The sequence below is a fragment of the Larimichthys crocea genome, chromosome XII (genome assembly GCF_000972845.2).
Source record: "Larimichthys crocea isolate SSNF chromosome XII, L_crocea_2.0, whole genome shotgun sequence".
NCBI classification, from domain to species: Eukaryota; Metazoa; Chordata; class Actinopteri; family Sciaenidae; genus Larimichthys; species Larimichthys crocea.
Window position 1 is genome coordinate 16,217,197 of NC_040022.1, and position 20,541 is coordinate 16,237,737.

General features: G+C 41.4%; 1 protein-coding gene across 2 annotated transcripts in view; it reads right to left on the reverse strand.

Annotated features, from left to right (window-relative positions):
* Positions 1-5,862: 5,862 nt before the first annotated feature.
* Positions 5,863-20,541, reverse strand: part of LOC104929664 (semaphorin-6B) — a 30,113-nt gene continuing 15,434 nt past the window's right edge. For both annotated transcript variants that reach the window (XM_019262300.2, XM_010744244.3), the window contains 14 exons: positions 20,275-20,335; positions 20,110-20,172; positions 17,597-17,695; positions 17,422-17,512; positions 17,050-17,169; positions 16,321-16,409; positions 16,007-16,224; positions 15,781-15,912; positions 15,350-15,499; positions 15,002-15,178; positions 13,748-13,888; positions 12,848-12,925; positions 11,220-11,281; positions 5,863-9,801 (listed from right to left, as the gene is read on the reverse strand). In XM_019262300.2, coding sequence (XP_019117845.1) covers positions 8,816-9,801; positions 11,220-11,281; positions 12,848-12,925; positions 13,748-13,888; positions 15,002-15,178; positions 15,350-15,499; positions 15,781-15,912; positions 16,007-16,224; positions 16,321-16,409; positions 17,050-17,169; positions 17,422-17,512; positions 17,597-17,695; positions 20,110-20,172; positions 20,275-20,335 — 2,467 coding nt within the window. In that variant the 3' untranslated portion in view covers positions 5,863-8,815. The remainder of the gene's footprint in view (positions 9,802-11,219; positions 11,282-12,847; positions 12,926-13,747; positions 13,889-15,001; positions 15,179-15,349; positions 15,500-15,780; positions 15,913-16,006; positions 16,225-16,320; positions 16,410-17,049; positions 17,170-17,421; positions 17,513-17,596; positions 17,696-20,109; positions 20,173-20,274; positions 20,336-20,541) is intronic.

Genomic DNA, 20,541 nt, shown 5'->3' on the forward strand with positions numbered 1-20,541 from the left:
GATTCATCTGACTGGACTGGACTGGCATCTATTAAAGTGCAAGCTGTCTTTGCTCAGCTGATATGTGCTTGCTGGATACTGGATTTGGAGGATGTATCACAGTGATCAATAGTGTTGAAGACGGTGCTGTTTTGTGTTTTTTAAGGCTCGGGAGGTATCAAAAGAAACAGGAGGACTGTGCAGAAAGTCTGCATTGCGTCACACCAGAGCAGGAAAAAGGAGAGAAAGGAGGCAGGAGGGGGGGAAAGCAGGGGCACGGGGAGGGGAGAGAGGGGTGTGTCTTCACTGACCTAGTTAGAGGGATGGAAACCCCCCCCTCCACCCACCCACCACCCTGCTTCACTACTGACGTGTAAAGGGCACTTTCAAACAGTACCAGACAGACAGGAATGAAAGCAGCAGAGAGAGGAGGGACAAGGCAGGGGAGCAGACGAGAGTCAAGAAAAATGAGATCGACTGAGACTACCAGACAAATATATCCACAATGATAATCCAGATCAGGCTAGATCTGGGAAATATCTCTGTGAAAACAGGAAAAGCCTTGAGGGATTTGAAACAAATTAATGATAACAACAGACAGCATCCCATATATGAAACCCCTTCATATCCTGTGCAATATTAGATTTCGGCCTTTATTTTCAGAGAATAACGTTGTCGAAGCATGAAGCAGCTTTTAATAAAATCAGTACATTGTTAAGAAATGCAATAACTGCAAAAAATACAAGATGTAATCCCCAATAAACGGGATGTAATCCAACATTTCCTGCTCTTTTCAGCATTCTTGTTGTAGAAATCTGAATTTTCAAGGCCATTATAATGTAAAATGTGTGTCTAGGATTAACACTGCATTAATTACAGGCATTTCTCATAATGAAACCACTGAACCTCCAAGTCACTTTCACACTACTGGCTCATTTACACAGCTATGCCTAACCTTCAGACTTTACTCTAATAGGATGATTGTTTCTCCCTCTGGCTTTAAATAGTCCACATTTCAGTTTGGAGGCTGCAGTCTAATGGAGCACGCTGACTATTTCGGCATGAAAAGGCACGCCAAAGCTTTCGTGAAACCAAACAATATAAACTAAAAATAGATTTAGCTACTTAAAACAACAATTAAAAGGGCAACTCCACACACCAAACCTTTCTGCTCTGTCATCTGTTTTTGTGTCATGTATTCTCAACTGTTCCGTTAGGCCCGTCCAAAACTTTTTCCACATCACATTTTCAGATTTCCATTCCATCACATTTTTTTTAAAGGCCCTCAGCTGTTCAGAGTTTGTTTCCTTCCATCAATCTTTACTTTCTCTTGTTTCAGGAACTTCCATCTCTGTGTTTTGTTGCTGAAGTCCTCGTCATCAGTGAAAAGAGAACTAACTTCTTATCTCTGCACTTTGCTCATCTGGATAACGTCATGACATTTTATGGCACTTGAGGTTTGACACCTCCTGATTCCTGTTTTAACTTTGATGATTACTAAAGAAAAGTAGTAGAAAAAAAAAGTAGTAGAAAGAAAGAAAGAAAGAAAGAAAGAAAGAAAGAAAGAAAGAAAGAAAGAAAGAAAGAAAGAAAGAAAGAAAGAAAGAAAGAAAGAAAGAAAGAAAGGATGAACCTCTGTTATGAACCTGTGTCCTCCCTCACCAAAACAGTCCTTCCTTTACTCTCTAAAGCTGTCTTTCTCTCATAGACACAATCAGTAATACTTCTCTTTTAATTTTTTCAACAACTCATCTCATTTTTTCTCTTTTCCTTTTTTTTGCAACCATGACCTAATCTACCCAAGTTGAAGGTCTAAGTCCTGCAAACTAGCATTCCCTTGGCCATTATTATCTGTACTTGAGTACTGGGCACCGCATTGGAGCCTTGCTGTATAAAAGATGATGACGACACTGAATCATCTGTGTAATCGTGTTCAAATCTGATTATTGAGGACAAGCAATTTCTGTAAACACATTTTCTTCCTTCTGATTTATTAATTTGTTTATTCAAATGTTGTCGATCACAGAAACCCAGTTGTATAACTAAATATTACAATGTACTGACTCTGATGTTGTGTTCATTTAGTGACCACAGTTTGTGTCACAGACACTCTTAGCCACAAACAAGTGAATCATCAAAGTATAAAAACAAGAGCAATGCACATAACACACTAGCACACGCTACAGAGCACTGTGTGGCTCAATTTTTCCATTTTCCTAATGCTAATCTTCTAATTAAATGTCAATTAAGCGGGCCGTCATTGTGGCGTGTCTGGCTTGTTTATGCAGCAGCCAGAACAGCTTGAGTCCAAGTCAGTCTGATTGGATAGAAACATTTTGATGAGGCAAAATAACTCAATAACAGGTTGGCCCGAGCTGCATGAATGTAGATAAAGGTCTGCAGATGTGTTGATGATTTTGCAGTTTTAATTATCTGTGTCTTGATTAAATGCACTACAAAGGTTCTGTGACAAACAGAGGTCTAAGTCAGGGCCCTGGGGCTGAGACGATTTTTGCTCATCAATTGATGTTTGACATTGTGGAAATAATATGTGAGCACTAACACACGTTTTTCAAAAGAAGGATCCATGACTTTCAGGTCAAGTTGGTTTTAAGATATTTTTTTGTTGGCCTTTTCAAGCTTTATTTGATAGAGACAGCTGAAGAGCGACAGGAATGTGGGGAGAGAGAGATGTGGAATGAGCCACAGGTCGGATTCAAACCCTGGGCCGTGGCAAGGACTGATCCTTTGTACATGGGGAGGTTGAACTACCAACTGAGCTAAACAACGCCCCAAGTCATGTTGGTTTTGTGCTGAAATTTGTTGTTTCCTCTTTTTAGCTGACAGCGAAAAACGAAAACATCGATTTGTCTATTTATAATCTAGCTGTTGAAGAGTGGAGTGATTTTAGTTGCACAAAAGGCACACCATGACTATTTCACAACTTCCTTTTCCACTTCAAGTTTGGCTTTGTCTGTGGTACACTTGACAGTCACTAGACTGACTCTCACCATCATGATAGTGTGACCTTGTTTTTTTTTCCTTTTCAACACTGAAAATATCACTTGTGTAGCAGGTTTTAGTTTCAAAAGAGGAAAGGCAGCAACAGCACTGATGGAAAAGGGGCAAACGAATAAAGTGAGATAAGGAGGCCTACTACAGAGCAATAACTTCACTTTATAGCACTGCATCAGTTTCAGACATGTCTATATTTATATATATTAATCTAATTTAGGTGTAGTCAGCCATCTTGTTAGTCTGTGCTGTACTTCTGTGGGCCTTTTTGCACCACGCTACAGCACGTACACCACCACTCACCACAGAAACTAATATACAATATATACCGAGAAGAGAGGAAACGGTGCAATTCCCACACGAGGCTGCCTGAGAAGACACACTAGTGTAGCTGCCTTCAAAATCCCTCCAACAAGGTGCACACAGAGGACGACAGCTCATTTGGTAAGTTTGGTTTAAACTGTATATATGTTCATTTTATAAAGAAAGGACACATGTTACATTATTACCGTGTCTGTTTTTTATTGTTTTTTTTTAATAAACACAGATTGAGACGCTTGAGTTGTATGTTTGGAACGGTATGTTTTGGTTTTACATATGTAACTGCTTTTAATTTTAAAAAATGAAATGTGATTATAAGTTATTGTATGATGAGTAAACGCTGCAACAAGTGCTGCTCTGATAACATTTAGTAGTGTTCCACGTATTAATAAAATCAGTGAAACTTTTGAACATGTTGTATTAACATAAAATTAACAGATTCAGGTTCATATTTTTTCAACTCTTGTCTTAAAGCAGTAGTCACATGCTCATATGTACTCTAAAACAAACTTTGCTTTAATCATTCATATTTCCTTTATGGGAAGTCAGTCCACATTCCTTTTCTGTAAAAATGTATTCTAAACAACTTTTGACCATCATGTTATAGTATTTTAAGCCAGACTTGAAAAAATGTGAACCTGTCCTGTATCTATATGTGTGTATTTTCTCCTTTGTCTAAGCTAACATAGTAATTATTTTTCACAGTGACACATGGCCTTCACACAGATAAGCGTGTGCAACATTACCAATATCACCAATATCACCAACGTCGTCAACAATTCTACTTGCAAAATGGACTACCTTCAGTTTTTCTCTTATGGCCTTCTGTTTCTTGTGGGTTTCCTTGTCAATGCTGCTGCTCTGTATGCCTTCATTGCCCAACGGCACTCCTGGACAGACACCCATGTCTACATGTTCAACGTGTCAATAGCTGATACTGCGCTCATTATCTTCCTTCCCTTTAGAGTCTATGATGCCTTCTTCTGCCTGAAAAAGAATGGCTTTTGTACTTTCCTTATTAGCACACATTTCATCAACATGTATGCCAGCATCATGACCACGGCAGCCATCAGTGTACATCGCTACCTGGCTATAAAGTTCCCGATGCAGACCAGATCATGGAGGAAGAAGAAAAATATTGCTTTTGCTGTGTGTTTGGTCATTTGGGGATTGCTCGTGATAATAAGCATTATCTATCGCGATCAGAACCATCCTAAAAAGCTCTGGACTTGTTATGAACGATGCAAAAATCTGCCACTTAATTCAACATTGATTGGCATGATGGTATTTATCGGCTACTTCATTCCACTGTTGATTGTTGTGTTCTGTTCCAGTCAGATCATCTATATTCTGTTAAAGGTCAAGGATAAGTCAAAGGAAAGGAAAAGCACCATTGGCATAGTAACGGCAAACATGATTGTGTTCATCGTCTGCTACACACCAATCCATATTAGCTTTTTGGTTAACTACTACTACCCTGTGCAACCAGGCTGGCAGCATACATCCTCACCTGCACATAACTATTTACTTGTGTCTGAATGGATCGCTTCCACAAACTGCTGTTTTGATTCCATCAGCTATTATTTTTTATTGAAACGGTTTTATTCATAAGTCAGTGGGAACACAATAATACCGCATAGTTTTGGATGGATCTTGATACATTCTAGAAACTAAAAGTCCTCTACTGGTTTGTTTTTATTATTTTTAAATATTGTTCTGTCTCCTCTTGTCAACTTCATGGAAGTAAAATACAAAACTGATTGCTATGAATATTATTTGACATTTTTGATTGCTTTTCTTTTGAATTAAATGTTATCTATATGTAGTGTTAATGTAAAAATGATCTCTTCAGTTGTTGTAACTGCGCTGAACTTTAAATTTGTTACCATATGTATTTATTTCGACAATATTGTTATGTCAGCATTTAGAGTGGCAGAACAAAATGTAACTTCCATTTAAATTGGCTTGACTTAAATGATCATGTTGCCGTATGAACTCTTCAGCTGCTTTGGGGATGTTCACGGGTATGTGTGTGTTTATGTTTTAGGATATAAATAACTGTTCTCAACCTTTTGCTGACCTTACTGCTCTTTGTGGTGTTCAAAGCATTATATCAAAGCAAGAGAACAAGGGGTAATTCCCATCTCTGCCCTTAACTCCTCAACAAGACTGCAATCTGTATCGAGCCGAGCAGCGCAGACAGATGATATCCAGTCAATGCACAGGCACCCATGGGAGTTCAAGCATTTCACTACCTCACAGAGGCTGATATATGAATGACGGCCAGTGTGCAGCTCCCTCTTGTGGCAAGGAAAGTGAATGTTCTGCTTTAGGGCTGCTTGTGAAGTTTCCAACTGTCAAATCTGATGACAAACATGTCTCATTTACAGAAAATAAACTGCAATAATGATACACACATTACACAGATTGCTGTGAAGCAATAGAGTTGCATTTGTAAATATGTGAATTTGTGCGTATTTGCGTGGGCGCGTGTATATTGATCTACATTTATTTCAATGAGTGCATTCAGAACCACACGCGACAACATTAGCAGTCAATTATATAATGCCATTTAATAGCAGTACTCCAAAGATTGATGGATATTATAACAGCAGTATCTTAGCAACTGCAAAAACTCAGCAGGCATCAGTCAAATGAGAAGGCTCAGTTCTGGCTGAGATCAGGCCTGCGATTCTACTCTAATAACAGGAAACAGCTGAACTCAGCAGTCAGCCAAAGTCACGTAAATACTGTACATACATCTTATTCACAGCATCGTCACCGAAAGAAAGAAAGAACCTCACACTTCAAACACAGTCCTGTCTCAGGGGAGCATGAATGATCCCCAAACTGATACACTATACCTTCAGGATGATTATTTACACTATTCACAAATGATACAGAACAGCTCCTTTTCAAAAATGCAAAACAAAAAAGTAAAGAAAAGAAACATTTTGTGCTTTTCCTTATTACTGCACAGTATAACGACTATGAACAGAAAAAGAATGGGTACATTCATTCACTCGGGATGCTGAAGTATTTTCAAGATCCTCTAGTATGGCAGTTGGTTGGCAATGACAGATAGACAACCACTAGACTATAAAACAAGACAGAAAGTCCAGAATCAGGACAGAAAATATGAGATACACAGTGTCCCCTCACAGCATTTCAGTCCATTTGAAGGTTTGCTTATGAACTACTTATGAATCATTATTATTACATATCGGCTATTGTCGAATAAACACAGTTCATGTCATGATATGAGTGAATACATTACAGTATAATCACAAAGGGCATGACAAAGTGTCTGTATTCATTCTTACATATTTACAGTATGGCATGAAGTAGTTCATAAACAAATACTGTCGGGAGCTGAAAATAAAAGATTTCAACAGTACAAATAAAACATTCAGCATGTAAGGTCAAAGGCATACATTTCACAAGTATACTGCAAGAAGTGAGTTCTCTGGCACCGCAGTGCATGAGGTGCACTCATCGACTGAAATGGTCTTCATGGCACTTTAAAACAAGTTTTCACTCCATCTTATTTTTATTTATTTTTTGCTTCAGTAATCAGGCATCAGTAAGTCATTCATAACTTGTTTTTGGCACACAGATGTAACGAAAAGAAACAAAACAAACAAACACTGGTAATATTTAGTGTCCTGTTGATTTCAGTCTTGGAGCAGGTTGATGTGAAACTTATATGAAAACAGATTTTCATACATTAATTATTATTAATAATGACGTGATAAATGTTTATTTTTGATATTTTTATTTTATTTTTTTGTTTTGTTTTGTTTTTTTTAGTTACTGTCTTACATTATCATTTTAACCTAAATTAAAGTTTACTATGTACAGATAAACCGTATATTGCTGCTCACTACGAGGTCAGCGCAAACCAGCATTCATTTGTCGTCCACTGACTGCAACCAAAAGTGAAAATCGAGTCATCTGGTCACAAATTCTCACTATTTTCCACAGTTGTTGTTGATGCACCTCATTTCATTAGGTCTCTTCTTTATCTTTGCCTCTGTTTTTATGACTTTCGGCTCCTCGCTAACACACTCAAACCATGTTGTGTTGATCTAAACGCGACCATTTCATGGCACTGGACACTTTGATGGGCTGAATATATATTCCCATTTGCCTGCTGGGAACATTTCCATTAGCCCTATTGGCTGTGAGTTAAGCCAGGCGTTTCAATCATCACCACTGTATCTGTCACTTTGTTCTGTATCATGTCTGGGGGACCTTGACCCACTATGGGCTTAAGGGGAAATTTTACCCATTAAAACCAGACTGTGTTCTATAATGCAGCATTATTGAATGTGTGTGTGTGTGTGTGTGTGTGGGAAAACCCTTAAGGTGATAGTAAAGGACAAGGTTTTCATATATTGCAACGCATTTACTTGAAATTCTCCCTTTCTTTCTGTCCCGCAGTGTCAGTCCAGTGCTCTGGTGCAATCCCCTCAGACGTCCACATAAAATTATTGGTCATTAAAGAGTACATGGGGTGTAAGGAGGCAAACGAATAGAGCGATGGACGGCTGGGATGCCGTCATTACGGAGAGCATGCAGTTGGCAGAAATTGTGCTGACACTTCAGTCCTGCACTCTGCTCTCCAAAGACGTGAGTTATAGTCCCATATCCATATGAGACAGGTTAGAAGCATTTGGCACACACGTCGTGCTTCTCGTACACACAGAATACTAATTATCCTCCGTCACCTGTACAGAGACATGTATGCATCAACTGCTTGTGTGCAGCGAGGAGGAAGAGAGAGAAGGATGTTGTGTTTCCTCGTCATCCATTAGTTTTGCTTACAGTCAGAATGATTTGTCTGATGAGTCACCTACAGCGTCAGATACTTTTACGACATTCAGAATTTCACTTCAAGTACCTAGTTGGTAATTAGACCAACAGGTAATATAGCTGAGAACAGATGGGTGGCAGTCTCGTTAATGTTATCCAAGGGACAAAGCATCCCACTCCTGCAGCAGTATTTGACTGGCTCTGCAGCCTCAGTTAATCTGCACAGAGAAGGCAGTCTCTAAGTGCCATGTCCATCTTTGTCTCCGTCCACAACCTCTTTCTTTCTTTCTTTCTTTCTTTCTTTCTTTCTTTCTTTCTTCCCCCTTCGTCTTCTCTCCTCCCTCTTCCTGCTGCCGCTGAGTAGCTGGAGGGAGAGGCAACTCTGCAATGCAGACACAGCAACAACCTCAGTCCATCTGACCAATTAGTGTGAGCCAGGATATGACTGGCAGACCCAGCAGCCAGTCGTAAGGACAGACTCATCATGGGGTGAAAGTAGGGGTTGCCTGAGAGACTGACAGAGGAGATCAGAGGGGCTGAATGACAAATAAAGATGTAGGAAAAAGAGAAGGGACGGGAGAAGGAGGGGGGAATGAAGAGAATGAGGAGAAAAGAGAGAGCTATGTAAACAAAACAGAGAGCTCTGGACATGGAAAAGCTCCCTTCCCCTTCATTTCCTCAAGAGTCATTGGCCAGCCTGAGTCCTATCACTGCAGTTCTTCTTACTCATCAGCTGGCTGAGATCCACCAGCTCGCCAAGCTCCCCTCGCTCCAGGGCACTTCTCAGGAGAGCTCTGGTCAGCCCGGGGGTGTGTTGCTGGGACACATAAGCTTGGCCACTGGGAGCGGGCATGGAGGGTGGAGGCAGGGGTACGGGGACCATGCCATGACTGCTGAGGATGTATCCTTCCGGGGCTGGCCAGCGCAAAGGCAGAGGCTCGCCATATTCCATGGGGGCGCTGGGTGCTGAGACAACCCTACGGCGCTCAGGCGAGTCCTGTGGTGTCATGGGGTATACATATTCTCCTGCAGACTTTCTGAGTGGGGCTTTGGGCGTCCCCTTTACTCCTTTTTCTTGCTTGCTCAGGCAGACGTAGTGCTGGCGTGGGGTGTCATTCCCCCGGCCCTCACCACTATGTCTCCCGCCTCCTCCCTGTTGGAAAAGTCTGGTGGTCAAGTAGACAGAAGGGGGAATGCGGCAGGGGGAACCCAGACCCACGGAGCCTCCCCCCAGGTATGTCTGGCTGGTGTCCCACCCTCCAGAGTTGGAGTCAGACAGTCGTAGGCCTCTGCGTTTCTGCTGGGGCGTGTGCTCTGGGGTTGGCAGGAAACCCGGGTCGAGCTCTCCGGACTTCACCCAACCATTTGGCATGACAAAAAGGGTTTCCCCACCCTGAGTGCAGGGGCGCTCCCCGCCTCCCTGTCGCGTCACACTGAGCACAGAGCCTCCCATCCCGCCGCCGTTACTCAGCAGGCCTCTTTCGCGCCGCTGGATGGAGGACTGGGTGGTGTTGCCATGCCGACGGTTGGCGGGCTTGTGGGCCATGATCCAGCAGACGGCAAGGCCGGAGAGTGCCGCCCCGATGGTGAACGCAGAGACTGCAGACGCCACGAGCAGGTTAAGGGAGACCAAGCTCTCTGGTTCAATCAGCAAACTCTGCTGCAGAATTCCTGAAGATTAAGAGACACAATTAAGAAGATGACATTTAGTAGTACAGTACAGCGGACATCGTCCCTCACTGTCTGTCCACAGGGTGCAGTTTAAAATTATGATTATTATTACATATAGTGCTACTCTGCTACTTCTACTCAGTGCTTTTCCCCTCACAAGATATAATTTGTCATAATAAATCAATAACTACGATAATGCTCATAATTGGTGATTATCGTGGTCAGCTTTATACGATTATTTTCTGCGATTATTATCTTTAAATGGGGCTTCTCTCCAGTCTGGCCTTGAGGCTCCACAGGCTCCAAGTTCAGAGAGGCCTGCACTTGTCATCAGCACAGCTCCCACCACAGCAGCCGCCTCTCTTTTTCTCCTCTTCCCTCCTCACACTTTCCATCCTGCAGCCTGGTAAGAGAATCTCTCCTTTCGCAGCATACCATTACCTCAGTGTTTCCACCCAGCTCTAATCACTCCCATCTGCAGACACAGCAGCACATGTCTGTCTCTGGCTTGGCCTCTGCTGCGCTTTCACCGTACCGGAGTCTGTCAGGTCTGCAGCCTGGCATCACTGACGTCTACTGCTATCGGTTTCTAAGAGTAGGATAAAAACTAGAAGGCTGTACATCGGTTTCAAACAAATGATGAGGCCTGAGAGTGTGTTGTATGCTCTTTTTCTGTCATCTTTTAGAAATTCAGGTCCAGCCTAATGGATTTTATGACTTTGAACTCGCCTAAAATAGGAGGAACAGTTCAGAAAGAATCTGCTGGAGAGGAATTTTTTCTTTTGGTTTCCAGTGACTTTGTGAATTTCAGAGCAAGGTTCAAAGAGGCCCTCTCTGGCACTGCTGCGGTGACATCTGAGCCTCTCAACAGAAGGGATGTCAGTACTTTATGCTAAGCTATTTCAAGCTTGCTCACTGGCTACCCTTGGTCAATCCTCCCTCAGATGTTCAGCTTTGAGAGAACAAAGCCATGTAACCGGGAGGATGTTGCATTTCCCATCGTGCTGTCTAGTGGTATTGTCTACCAGACGCCTCACATCCTCCCTAATTAAACTGTCTCACACTGGGAGCGTTTTGACCTGTAGGAAGTGAGGCTGAAACCGAAATCACAGTTCCCCTCCCACCTGATTCAGCTCTGACAACAGCAACAAAACATTCAGCTGCTAATACCGAGGTTGAATTAATCGTTCTGAGCTGGGGAAGAAATCACATTACAGATAATTAAAAAGTGCTAAATTACAGAAATTGTCTCTCACTTTGTAGTATCATATTTTTTCTTTTCTTTTTTTTTTCCAGAACAAAATGTTCAGTGATAAGTAGACGGGGTGTAATGAGGAATTGTGCCACTAGGAGGAGCCTGCCCTCAGTCCACTGCACACAGCCAAAAGCATCCATGTCACAGTGCTGCAACCACCTACCATCACAGTCTCCTAGATGGGAGGTGGTGTTTCCATATTCCACGTCTTGCTGGAAAGGCAGCCTGCAGTCACACAGAGATCACAGCACATTAAATGCTTGTATATGTATGTTTGTACACAAACACCACTGTGGCCTTAATTCACTACATACAGCTATGTGATCTCTCATGGTGTGAGACGGATGTTTACAGCCCAACAAAACAGAAAAAAAAAGTTATACGTGATCGGAATAATTCATAAATGTAAAAATCAATTTTTTTTATATGAACATATCACGTTTGCACAGCATATTTGTACATGAATAGGGACATTTGTTGATAGCAATCAATCAAAATTATATGGCACATATTGATGTGTCATCCGGTGTAATGGTATACACTATTGATCCCATTATTGATTTTCCCTTCAAGGAGGTCAAAGGTGAGGGTCACCGGCCTTACAGGTGGCGATGGGAGCTCGTAGAAGGGACTGAGATACTACGATACAGATACTATTACAACAATTGCTCACATTAATACTTTAAATCATTTTTGAGAATATTATTGAATAAAGGTTTAGTCATTCTTTTTAAATTATTACCAATTCAAATGTGTTTAATACTGTAAATGATCAATCAAACACTATACACCCACACATTTCCACCGCCTTAGCTTACAAAATCACATGAACTTTTACATATTCATGATGATTTTATTCTACTACTTTTTAAAAATTAGACCAGAATTGCATTATGTGACTGTAAGAGCCTCAAACACATTAAAAAAAGAACAATTCATATAGTTAATATGTTTGGAGACCATATGAATCGTGGATTCAGTCTATTGCTTGAGGATACAGGGGGAATATTCAATACTAATATAACTTATCCAATATGGCCAGCTTAAAATAATAATGTCTAAGTGTGTAATATTTAGGGGACTATATTTACAGAATATACCAAAAAAATGAGAAAATGAGAAAAATGAAAATGAGACATATATATGTGTATATATATATATATATGTATATATATATATACATTATACATACACTTGTATTGTGCATGTTGCGGTCCCTATAGTTTCCCGTTGACATAATGAAGGAGATGAGGCAAAAAGGTTGCAATCAACTCCACTGCTAGATGCCACTAAATGCTACACACGTCCTTGAATATCTAAAATGTGCTTGTTTTTAACACTTCTATTTACTCAGCATTTTCTTCTTCATTGTATTATATTTGAATTTGAGTTCAGCTACAGAGCAAAAAAGGTGTCCCTATCCACTTTATTTATGTTTCTTTTGTTTTCTTACATGTGTAACTACCTCAATATGTCTCCTCGAGGGGGCATTGTGGAATAAATACAAGTCTACAGTCTTGCGTTCAGACACAGTTGCTTGAATCCACATCTGCCTTAACTTACAAGAATACTAATTTATGATAAAGTGATAACGTGAAATACAAATTCAACATTAGCTTAGTTACCAGTTCAACATACAGGAAGGTTTGCCAATTAAGACTATCCCCACATACTGTACAGAAACTCATCCTGAGTTTGCAGAAAGCAGGTCTGCAGAGGAAGAAAACTATTCACAGGCTGGTGTGTACGTGATTGTGTATGTGTGTGTGTATATGGGTGTGTTGTCCTCACCGTGTGCCTGGTCTCAAGAAGGAGCAGGTGCTGCCTCTGGTCCAGCCACAGTATGGGTCCCTGGAGGCTAGACAACTCCTGCAGACACACACACAAACCAATGGAAATAAGAAATGCTGACCTGATTCTAGCAGCCATTTTGACCATTTTAGCAGGAAAACTTCCGTGAAACTCACAAATCAAACCTGGAAACAACTGCAACTATGAATTTAGCAGTCATGTTTGCAGTCTTGTTTGCTAACTAGGCTGCAGTGGTTAGATATAGCGGCCTGTTATAATCCTATAATACGAAATACTATATGTCCCTGTGGACTCAATTTGTTTCTAATCTGTTTTGAAATGTAATATGCGGAGAACTCGTGAAATGTTAAACCCTCATCTGGAATTCATCTACAAGCACAGCAGTCACACACACTGTATCCAGTTGCTACATGTTCTCAGCTTCCTGTATCTAAATGTGATATATGGCTGCTGTGGGAATCATGTTCGCAGTGCGTCGGAGTTTTACTTCAAAAGATCCTCCCCATATGTGCAGTAATAAACAATATGCCTGCTTGGTGTTCATAATGAATTATGAGCTTCTTACGTCAAGTTAAATAGTATTTCCTATGGATAACGAATTCTCTAAAAATATATATTAAACCAAACAAACTGGCTGTGGTTTAACAAAAAGGCATGCCGTGCATCCCCTGCTGCTTGAAACAAAAACATAATTACAGTTTTTATTGTGATGACTGCAGTAACGGAGTGTGAAAGCAGAGACAAATCAAAAGCTGGGCACTAAGCTGTACTTTGGCTAATGGCCACAACTACATTTAAGTTGGCTTAATTATCAGCCAAAGGAAACACTGAGGGGAAAGAAAACACTCTCCAGGTCAAACACAGGTGTTTGTCTCTTACTTCATGCAGCGCGAATGCAGGTGGCAGCGGGATGTGGGCACTCGGACCAGACAGGAAGAGAAGGCCAGCAGCAGAGTGTGGCTGGTTCGATCCAATGACAGAGACAAGAGCTGACGGGCCTGAGGAGAGTCCTCACCACACCTGGACACCACGAGACAGACATGTGTGAAGACAGGAGGACAGAGGTTAAGAAGCCAGCAGACGCAGGTCAACGCACTTTTTCTGGCCTCACATCAATCTGTGAAAGGGTCAGAGGCCTTATCTGTTGCCCTAACCCTCATCCAACATCAGTTTTATTTACACCTGTGCAGAAGCTGCAATGAAGAAAATTCAAGTCTCTTTTGTGTCCCCTCTGCTACCATTTTAAGGTCAGTTTTTACAGTAATAACGCACAAGAACTGAATTTAAAGTTGCAAAGGTTTCCTGGTGTTACAAAAAGTTGGATGGCATCAAAACAGGAACAGTTTATACAAACAAGATGCTTAGTTTCTACATTAGGTCAAATAAGAGCTGGAACGTTTAGCTGACCAATCAATATGCCAGCCGACAGAAAACTATTTTGATCATTTTCCAAGCTTGAATGCCAAATATTCTCTTGTTCCAGCCAGAGCTTAAGTAGCTCGTTCTGTGTTTTCAAGTGTAGCTGACTCAATCTGTGTATTAGTCACATGTTCACACTCTCTCCTGTCGGACACTTGAAGTAGTTGGAATCTCTGACTCTGAGCGTTTTGCTTTGTTTAGCTCCTCTTCGTGATGTTCTGTGAGGAATAGTTGGCTTTTTTCTTTTAGAGACAATTCAGTCCACGGTCTGTTTCTGCGGTAGAGCTCTTTCCACAAAGTGGAAATCCTTTGATGATGCTTTTTTTTGTTGGATGCATTGCATAAAACAAACAATTTGAATATTCCCCTTGGACTTGTGAGGGCCGTTCTTTTTTGTTTGATTTAAACAATTAAGAGAATAATTTTCACATTAATCAATCAGAAATGATCGTACGTGGCAACCCTAACATCCCTAACAAACTCTTTAATTATATATGCGATCATATCTGTAATGGATGTGGTCAGATAAATATCTGAGTAGGCTTTTACTCTGGGCTGCACTTCCACAATGTTAAAATCAAATATTGAAGATATGAAGAAAGTGTAATTGAAGATGGAGGCGGTCAGCATGAGGCTTATTATATTCAGAGCAACATGCCAAAATGTATAATTTACTGGATATCAAGGACAAATATGTCTTTAACTCCTACTCACTTCTCTGGGTTGAATCCTTCCACCTCCTCCAGAAACACACTGCTGTGGGAGACAGAGTCTCCACCGGGAATTATTAGGAACTTTAGGATTGTTCCTCGAGTTGAGCCCAGGAACAAGACAGTACGGTTCTTATGGGGACCGGCTTCTGTGTCCACCACCATGGTTGTCAGCTGATACCTAGATAAAGAGATTGTACATTAGCATGATAGGGACACACATTGGGATCAATAAAATACTGTTCTGCTAACTATGACGCACTTATGCACATCTCAGGTTTACACTTCCCCCTTTTCATGCCATAAATAGTTCTGCATGGGCGCTATCAAACAACTTAGTCAGTATGTGTACCGTCCCATAGTCTTGACCACCCAGGGTCTGTGCCCCAGTAGTGGAACAGTCTCATCCATCAGTGGGTGGGTCTTCACAAAGTTCAGCACCTCATCTGGCAGTGTGGTGGAGGAGCTAAATCTGGATCCCTGCACTGCACATCCCCCTGGTCTGCAGACGGAGAAAGCAACAGAAAAAATGAGAGTTGAAGAATAGATGGATAGGAAAGAGAGTCATAGGAGTCCAGAGAGAGCAAGAAGAAAAGAGTTCTTTTTGTGGCTGCTGGGAGCTGTATTAGAATATTTGCTGAATAGCAGTGAAGTAGCTGTGTGATTGACAGTTGGAGCTTATAGCGGGGTAGTAAGTACACTATATGTGAGACAGATGCTTCGGACAGCAGCACTGCAGCATTCTGTCCAAGTTCTGCTCACATACATTTTGCATCACAATACCTCGGTTTAGGCACTGCTTCGTCCGGTACTGGAGTCCAAATAGACTCGGGCGATTTTTGCTCTTTAAACCGGCCTTCGAAGACATGAGCGAGCTGCTGCATGTCAAAAACACACACGGCAGAGCCAGGGATGCTAGACAGACAGAGAAAAGATGACAGGTGATGAGAAAGGGAAAAAAAAGCATTTATTTCATTTCTTTGTGTGCATGTTGTGTGCGACTAAAAACCTGTTTGGTGGCGTGGAGAAGAGACCCAGGATGACATCTCGTCCCTGCATGTGGATGATGTTGCTTGTGGCGTGTAAGAGGTTAAAGTAAAAGTGTGAATCTCCCGGGACGGAGCAGTTGAGCCGTGCCTTTAGGAATGTGGTCCACTGTTTTTCAAGGACACGCTGAGAGCCACCCAGGTCTGCTTTGCACACGCGAGCCACACGGGACACCATCACCTGGAATAAAGCAAGCAAGGTTGAAGATTATGAAGGGATAATCAAAAGAAGAAGAAGAAAGGGAGAGAGTAAGAAAGAAACAAACAAAGAAAGCACCTTCTCTAGATGATGAAACTCCATGGCCATCTCTCTGAAGAAGAAATAAATATGAGGCCCCCACTCCATGGAGCTCACAAAGTAAGGCTCTGAAAAATAATAAGAGCGAAAAACTCTCAGACAAACATTCAAACACACACACTCCCACATATTGAGCAGAGGTGGTGCAGTGCCCAGGGCCCAAGATAACACTCCACGGTCCCTGACATGGCGCTGTAATAACAGCCACATCAACATGGACCGCTGCTGTCCACCAGGCATGCTCATTAAATATTCATGTCTTGTTTAATTTATCATCATGGACAAAAGGGTTCACATAATTTATCATTTATTCATCCAGCACGGTTCCAGCTTTGACCTGCCCCGACTTGTTTTTTCTCCATGGAAAACAAGCTGAATTGTTCAATCGAAGGCTCGTTAAAACCCCACATCTGTGGGGTCCAACTAACCTCAATACATCACTCTGTCCGAGTGCGTTCCACTTATAATTAATCTATCTAATGTAGACCTAATCATGTTTGATTTCCCTGAATGCAGCTTATTATTTTGTACCTGAAAATCATCTTATTCACCTCATAAGCCACTCAGGAAAAGACAACCACTACCATTTAATTTCCTTTTAGTGAACTACTAGAGATAAAGGTGATATTTTCGGCTGTTTTCCTCCTGATTGTCTATTGAAGGTGTCTGTCTCTGGAGGGTCATTTATGTGTCTGTTTCTAAAAGTACCTCTGAACCATTTGGAGTCGTGTTTGACCGTGCGGAGGGCGGGGCTGTCGCCCAGGCTACGATAGATCACCGCGTCGATGGCCAGGAAGTCTGTCACGGTGCCGGTAAAGAGACTTCCATCTGAGAGCGAGAGAGATGCACAGAAAGAACAAAAGAGGAGATTAAGAAGAAGGCGAAGATACAGATGGAGAGATAGCACAAGGTCAGGAAGATTAAAACTAAACAAGCAATGCAGCGAGAGGTCTGACTACAGTATAAATCATTTGTAAAGGTAAACACAAGGACACAGATGTTTCAATGTCTGGAGCTGAGTCTGATGTATGCTAGAAACCCTTAAACTTTCATCATTCTTGTGCAAACACAACATATTACCTGCAAATAAAGCCACATTAGCATGTCGAGGATCATATGGGCACCGTGCCATCCCGCTGACAGGCTCTCCCACCATTTCTAGAGTGTCTTTCTGCAACAGGAAAAAAATATCTAGATGAATAAACTGGCAGATACACAGAGAATGACCGAGACTGACAGATAGATGAATACTAACAGTGTAGTTGGCACACAGTGGGTTGAAGGCATTTGTTCCACATACAAACAGGCCACCGTGCTGGCTGAGCAAAACCTTGATGAAATTACGGCACTCTCCCTGCAGAAAAGAAAAATACAAAGGTAAAAGATTTAAGAGGAGTAGAGAATCACAAGGTGCAGGGCAACCTAGAAAAGACAGTTTTGAATCAAAGCTAAGCTCAAAACTACCGGTCACAACAAGAAGACTGCCAGTGTGAAATATGAAAAATGCAGCTAAACAATCCATAGAGGAAATAACACTCTCAAGCACACTCCATCTGGAGGAAGGACAGGACGGGGACTTTATAGCTATCTTCAAAGTGGAGGCTGTTGATTGAGCTGAAATTTAAAGCCACTACCACGAATCTGAAAATTTACAACATTGATCAGCCCCTCAGTTTCTTTGAGAATGAACTGGAATAAACCTGTGTGGGCTGATGACTAGGAGCTAAATTTAGTGCTATCAGTTTATCATTTGCCACTTTTTTGCCAACAAAACAGTGCTCATATGTATGTATGTATATATGTTTGTATGCTAAATATGTTGTTGGGGCCAGGAGCTGGTTAGCTTAGCACAGTGGTTCTTAACCTGGTTACAATCGAACCCTAGGGGTTTGGTGAGTCGGTCTCAGGGGTTTGGTGGAGCCTCCGCCCTGGAATTTTTTATACCATTTGTTACAACATATCTTTGTGAGCAATCGTTTTCGAGGACGCTGGACATAAAAACTAAGAAAAGGAACAGACTTTGCTGTGAAAATGACATGAGACTGGCACTTGCCAAGGTGAAGCCACGCATATCTGAACTGGTCTCTCAAAGGCAACAGCAGAAGTCACACTGAGGTAAGATGTTGTGAGTTCATGCACTGTGTTGGTTTTGTTATTTGAACAAGGTGATGTTAATGCACGGTTCATTTTGTGCACCAGTAAAAAAAATCATATTTTATTTTTTACTAAAGAAGGGTTCGGTGAATGAGCATATGAAACTGGTGGGGTTCGGTACCTCCAACAAGGTTAAGAACCACTGGCTTAGCACAAAGACTGGAAAACCACTAGCCAGGCTCTTTCCAAAGGTTGCAAAATATGTCAAGCATCATCTCTAAAGGCCACTAGTTAACATATCATATGTCAATTGTTTAATCCATGCCACTGTTGCCAGGCAACCAGCCTTGACTCCATGAAGTCAATGCTCCCTACCAAAAAATAGTCCAACCGTGTTTTTACACTTCTGTTTTTGTGTGGATTACGCAAACAAGAAATTACGTGTTAATTAATGAGTTGTGTGCTCGTAGCTAGAGCCAGGCTAGTCATTTTTTAGTCTAAATTAAGCTAAGATAAGCTGACCAGCTGCTGGCATCGGTTACAACTATTCCTTTAACAATTTTAATAATGGACGCATTCCATCCAGGTGTTTTAGTTTTGTTCACTGGCACACCTGAATGAAACAGGTTAATTGTAGTACAACCTTTAACTGGATGCTACTGCACACTTACTTATAGATGCTATGAGACTATAATAACTTTATACTAGATTCACAGTTGCATTAATAGTGATATTTACCCCGCTCTTCATGATTTGATCTCGTCATCTGATTCAGCCGGGTTTTATCTCACATTTTTCACCTTTTTGTGTTTCGTCTTTCTATCATCCCCTCACCATCTCTCCACTTTGGACTAGTTTTTCCTCCTCCTGTCTTTGTTCGTCTTTTATCACAGCCTCAATCCCTTTTTGTGCTGCTACATCTTTTCTTCTTTCATCTGTGTTCTTTGAAGCAACTGCCTCTCTGCCTCTTTCTTACAACCTGGTGGCCGCCCTGTCCTCCTTATGTGTTCCTCCCCAGTTCTCCTCTGCCTACACACATCCCATCCCTACCTGTAACTCCCTTCCTCAACTGATTTCAATTACTGTTTCCTCCCTGAGGCTGTGTCACTCTCTCTGCTCAGTTTGCACTATAATGTTTCCTGTTGCCTCTTTTCCTTTTTCCATGAGTTCTGGCCAGATTGGTTTTTGCCGGAGGCACTGCTACATTTATGCAATAAAGTCTATATTTTAGTGTACACCCTGTCAACCAAGCTATCATCGCATTGAATCTCTTTCTTTCTTGTAGATTTGATCACATTCCTGTCACATCTCAGAACATTGTCAACTATCACTTCATACACACACATAATTGTTCCACTTTTTAGTCTTCCCCACAGGCTACGAATGCAATATATAAAGAAAAATGGCACAATGCAGGTGTGCAAGAAGGTGGCTTTCAAGCTTCATGGACATCTTTCATCCTGGTAACGTTCCACTGAGCTAGCGTCATTAAGTGATGTGCTGATTTTGTATCAACAAGATCAAATTTGTGTAAATACCGTATGCAGGTGCACCCAAAGGAAATAAGGTTTCTCTAACAGCTGTTGTGTCTGTCCATGCGTGTGATAGTGTAGATAGTGTTGATGCTCGTGAGAGTGGATCTCAAAGTCAGAGTGTTGCGTACAAGCACTGTACCTCATGTTTGCCCTTCATCCTGCACACTCGAATGTCGTTCTTACTGGATTCCCATGTCCGTTTCTGCAGATGGAATAAACCACAGTTAAAATATGCTGTGTGTGTACATTATCAGCTATTAGTGCATATTTGGTTTTGAGTGTGTGCAGGAAAATGAAGTCTCACCTTGCTATAGAACATCTCATCACCTGCCATGTTATCCAACTCCACTCTGTACAAGTCATCTCTACCGAACACACAACACAACACATCAGTGCCAGTATAATACTAATGTATTAATAGGATGTGCTATCTAATATACAGGATAATATAAAAAATGTGTAAGGGAGGAGTCAGCAATTAGCCTTTTTTTCCAGTCACTGCACATTTCTGAATAAAACTGATTTAATAAACATAAACATCGTGTTTTAGGAATTTAACTGACAGCAGATG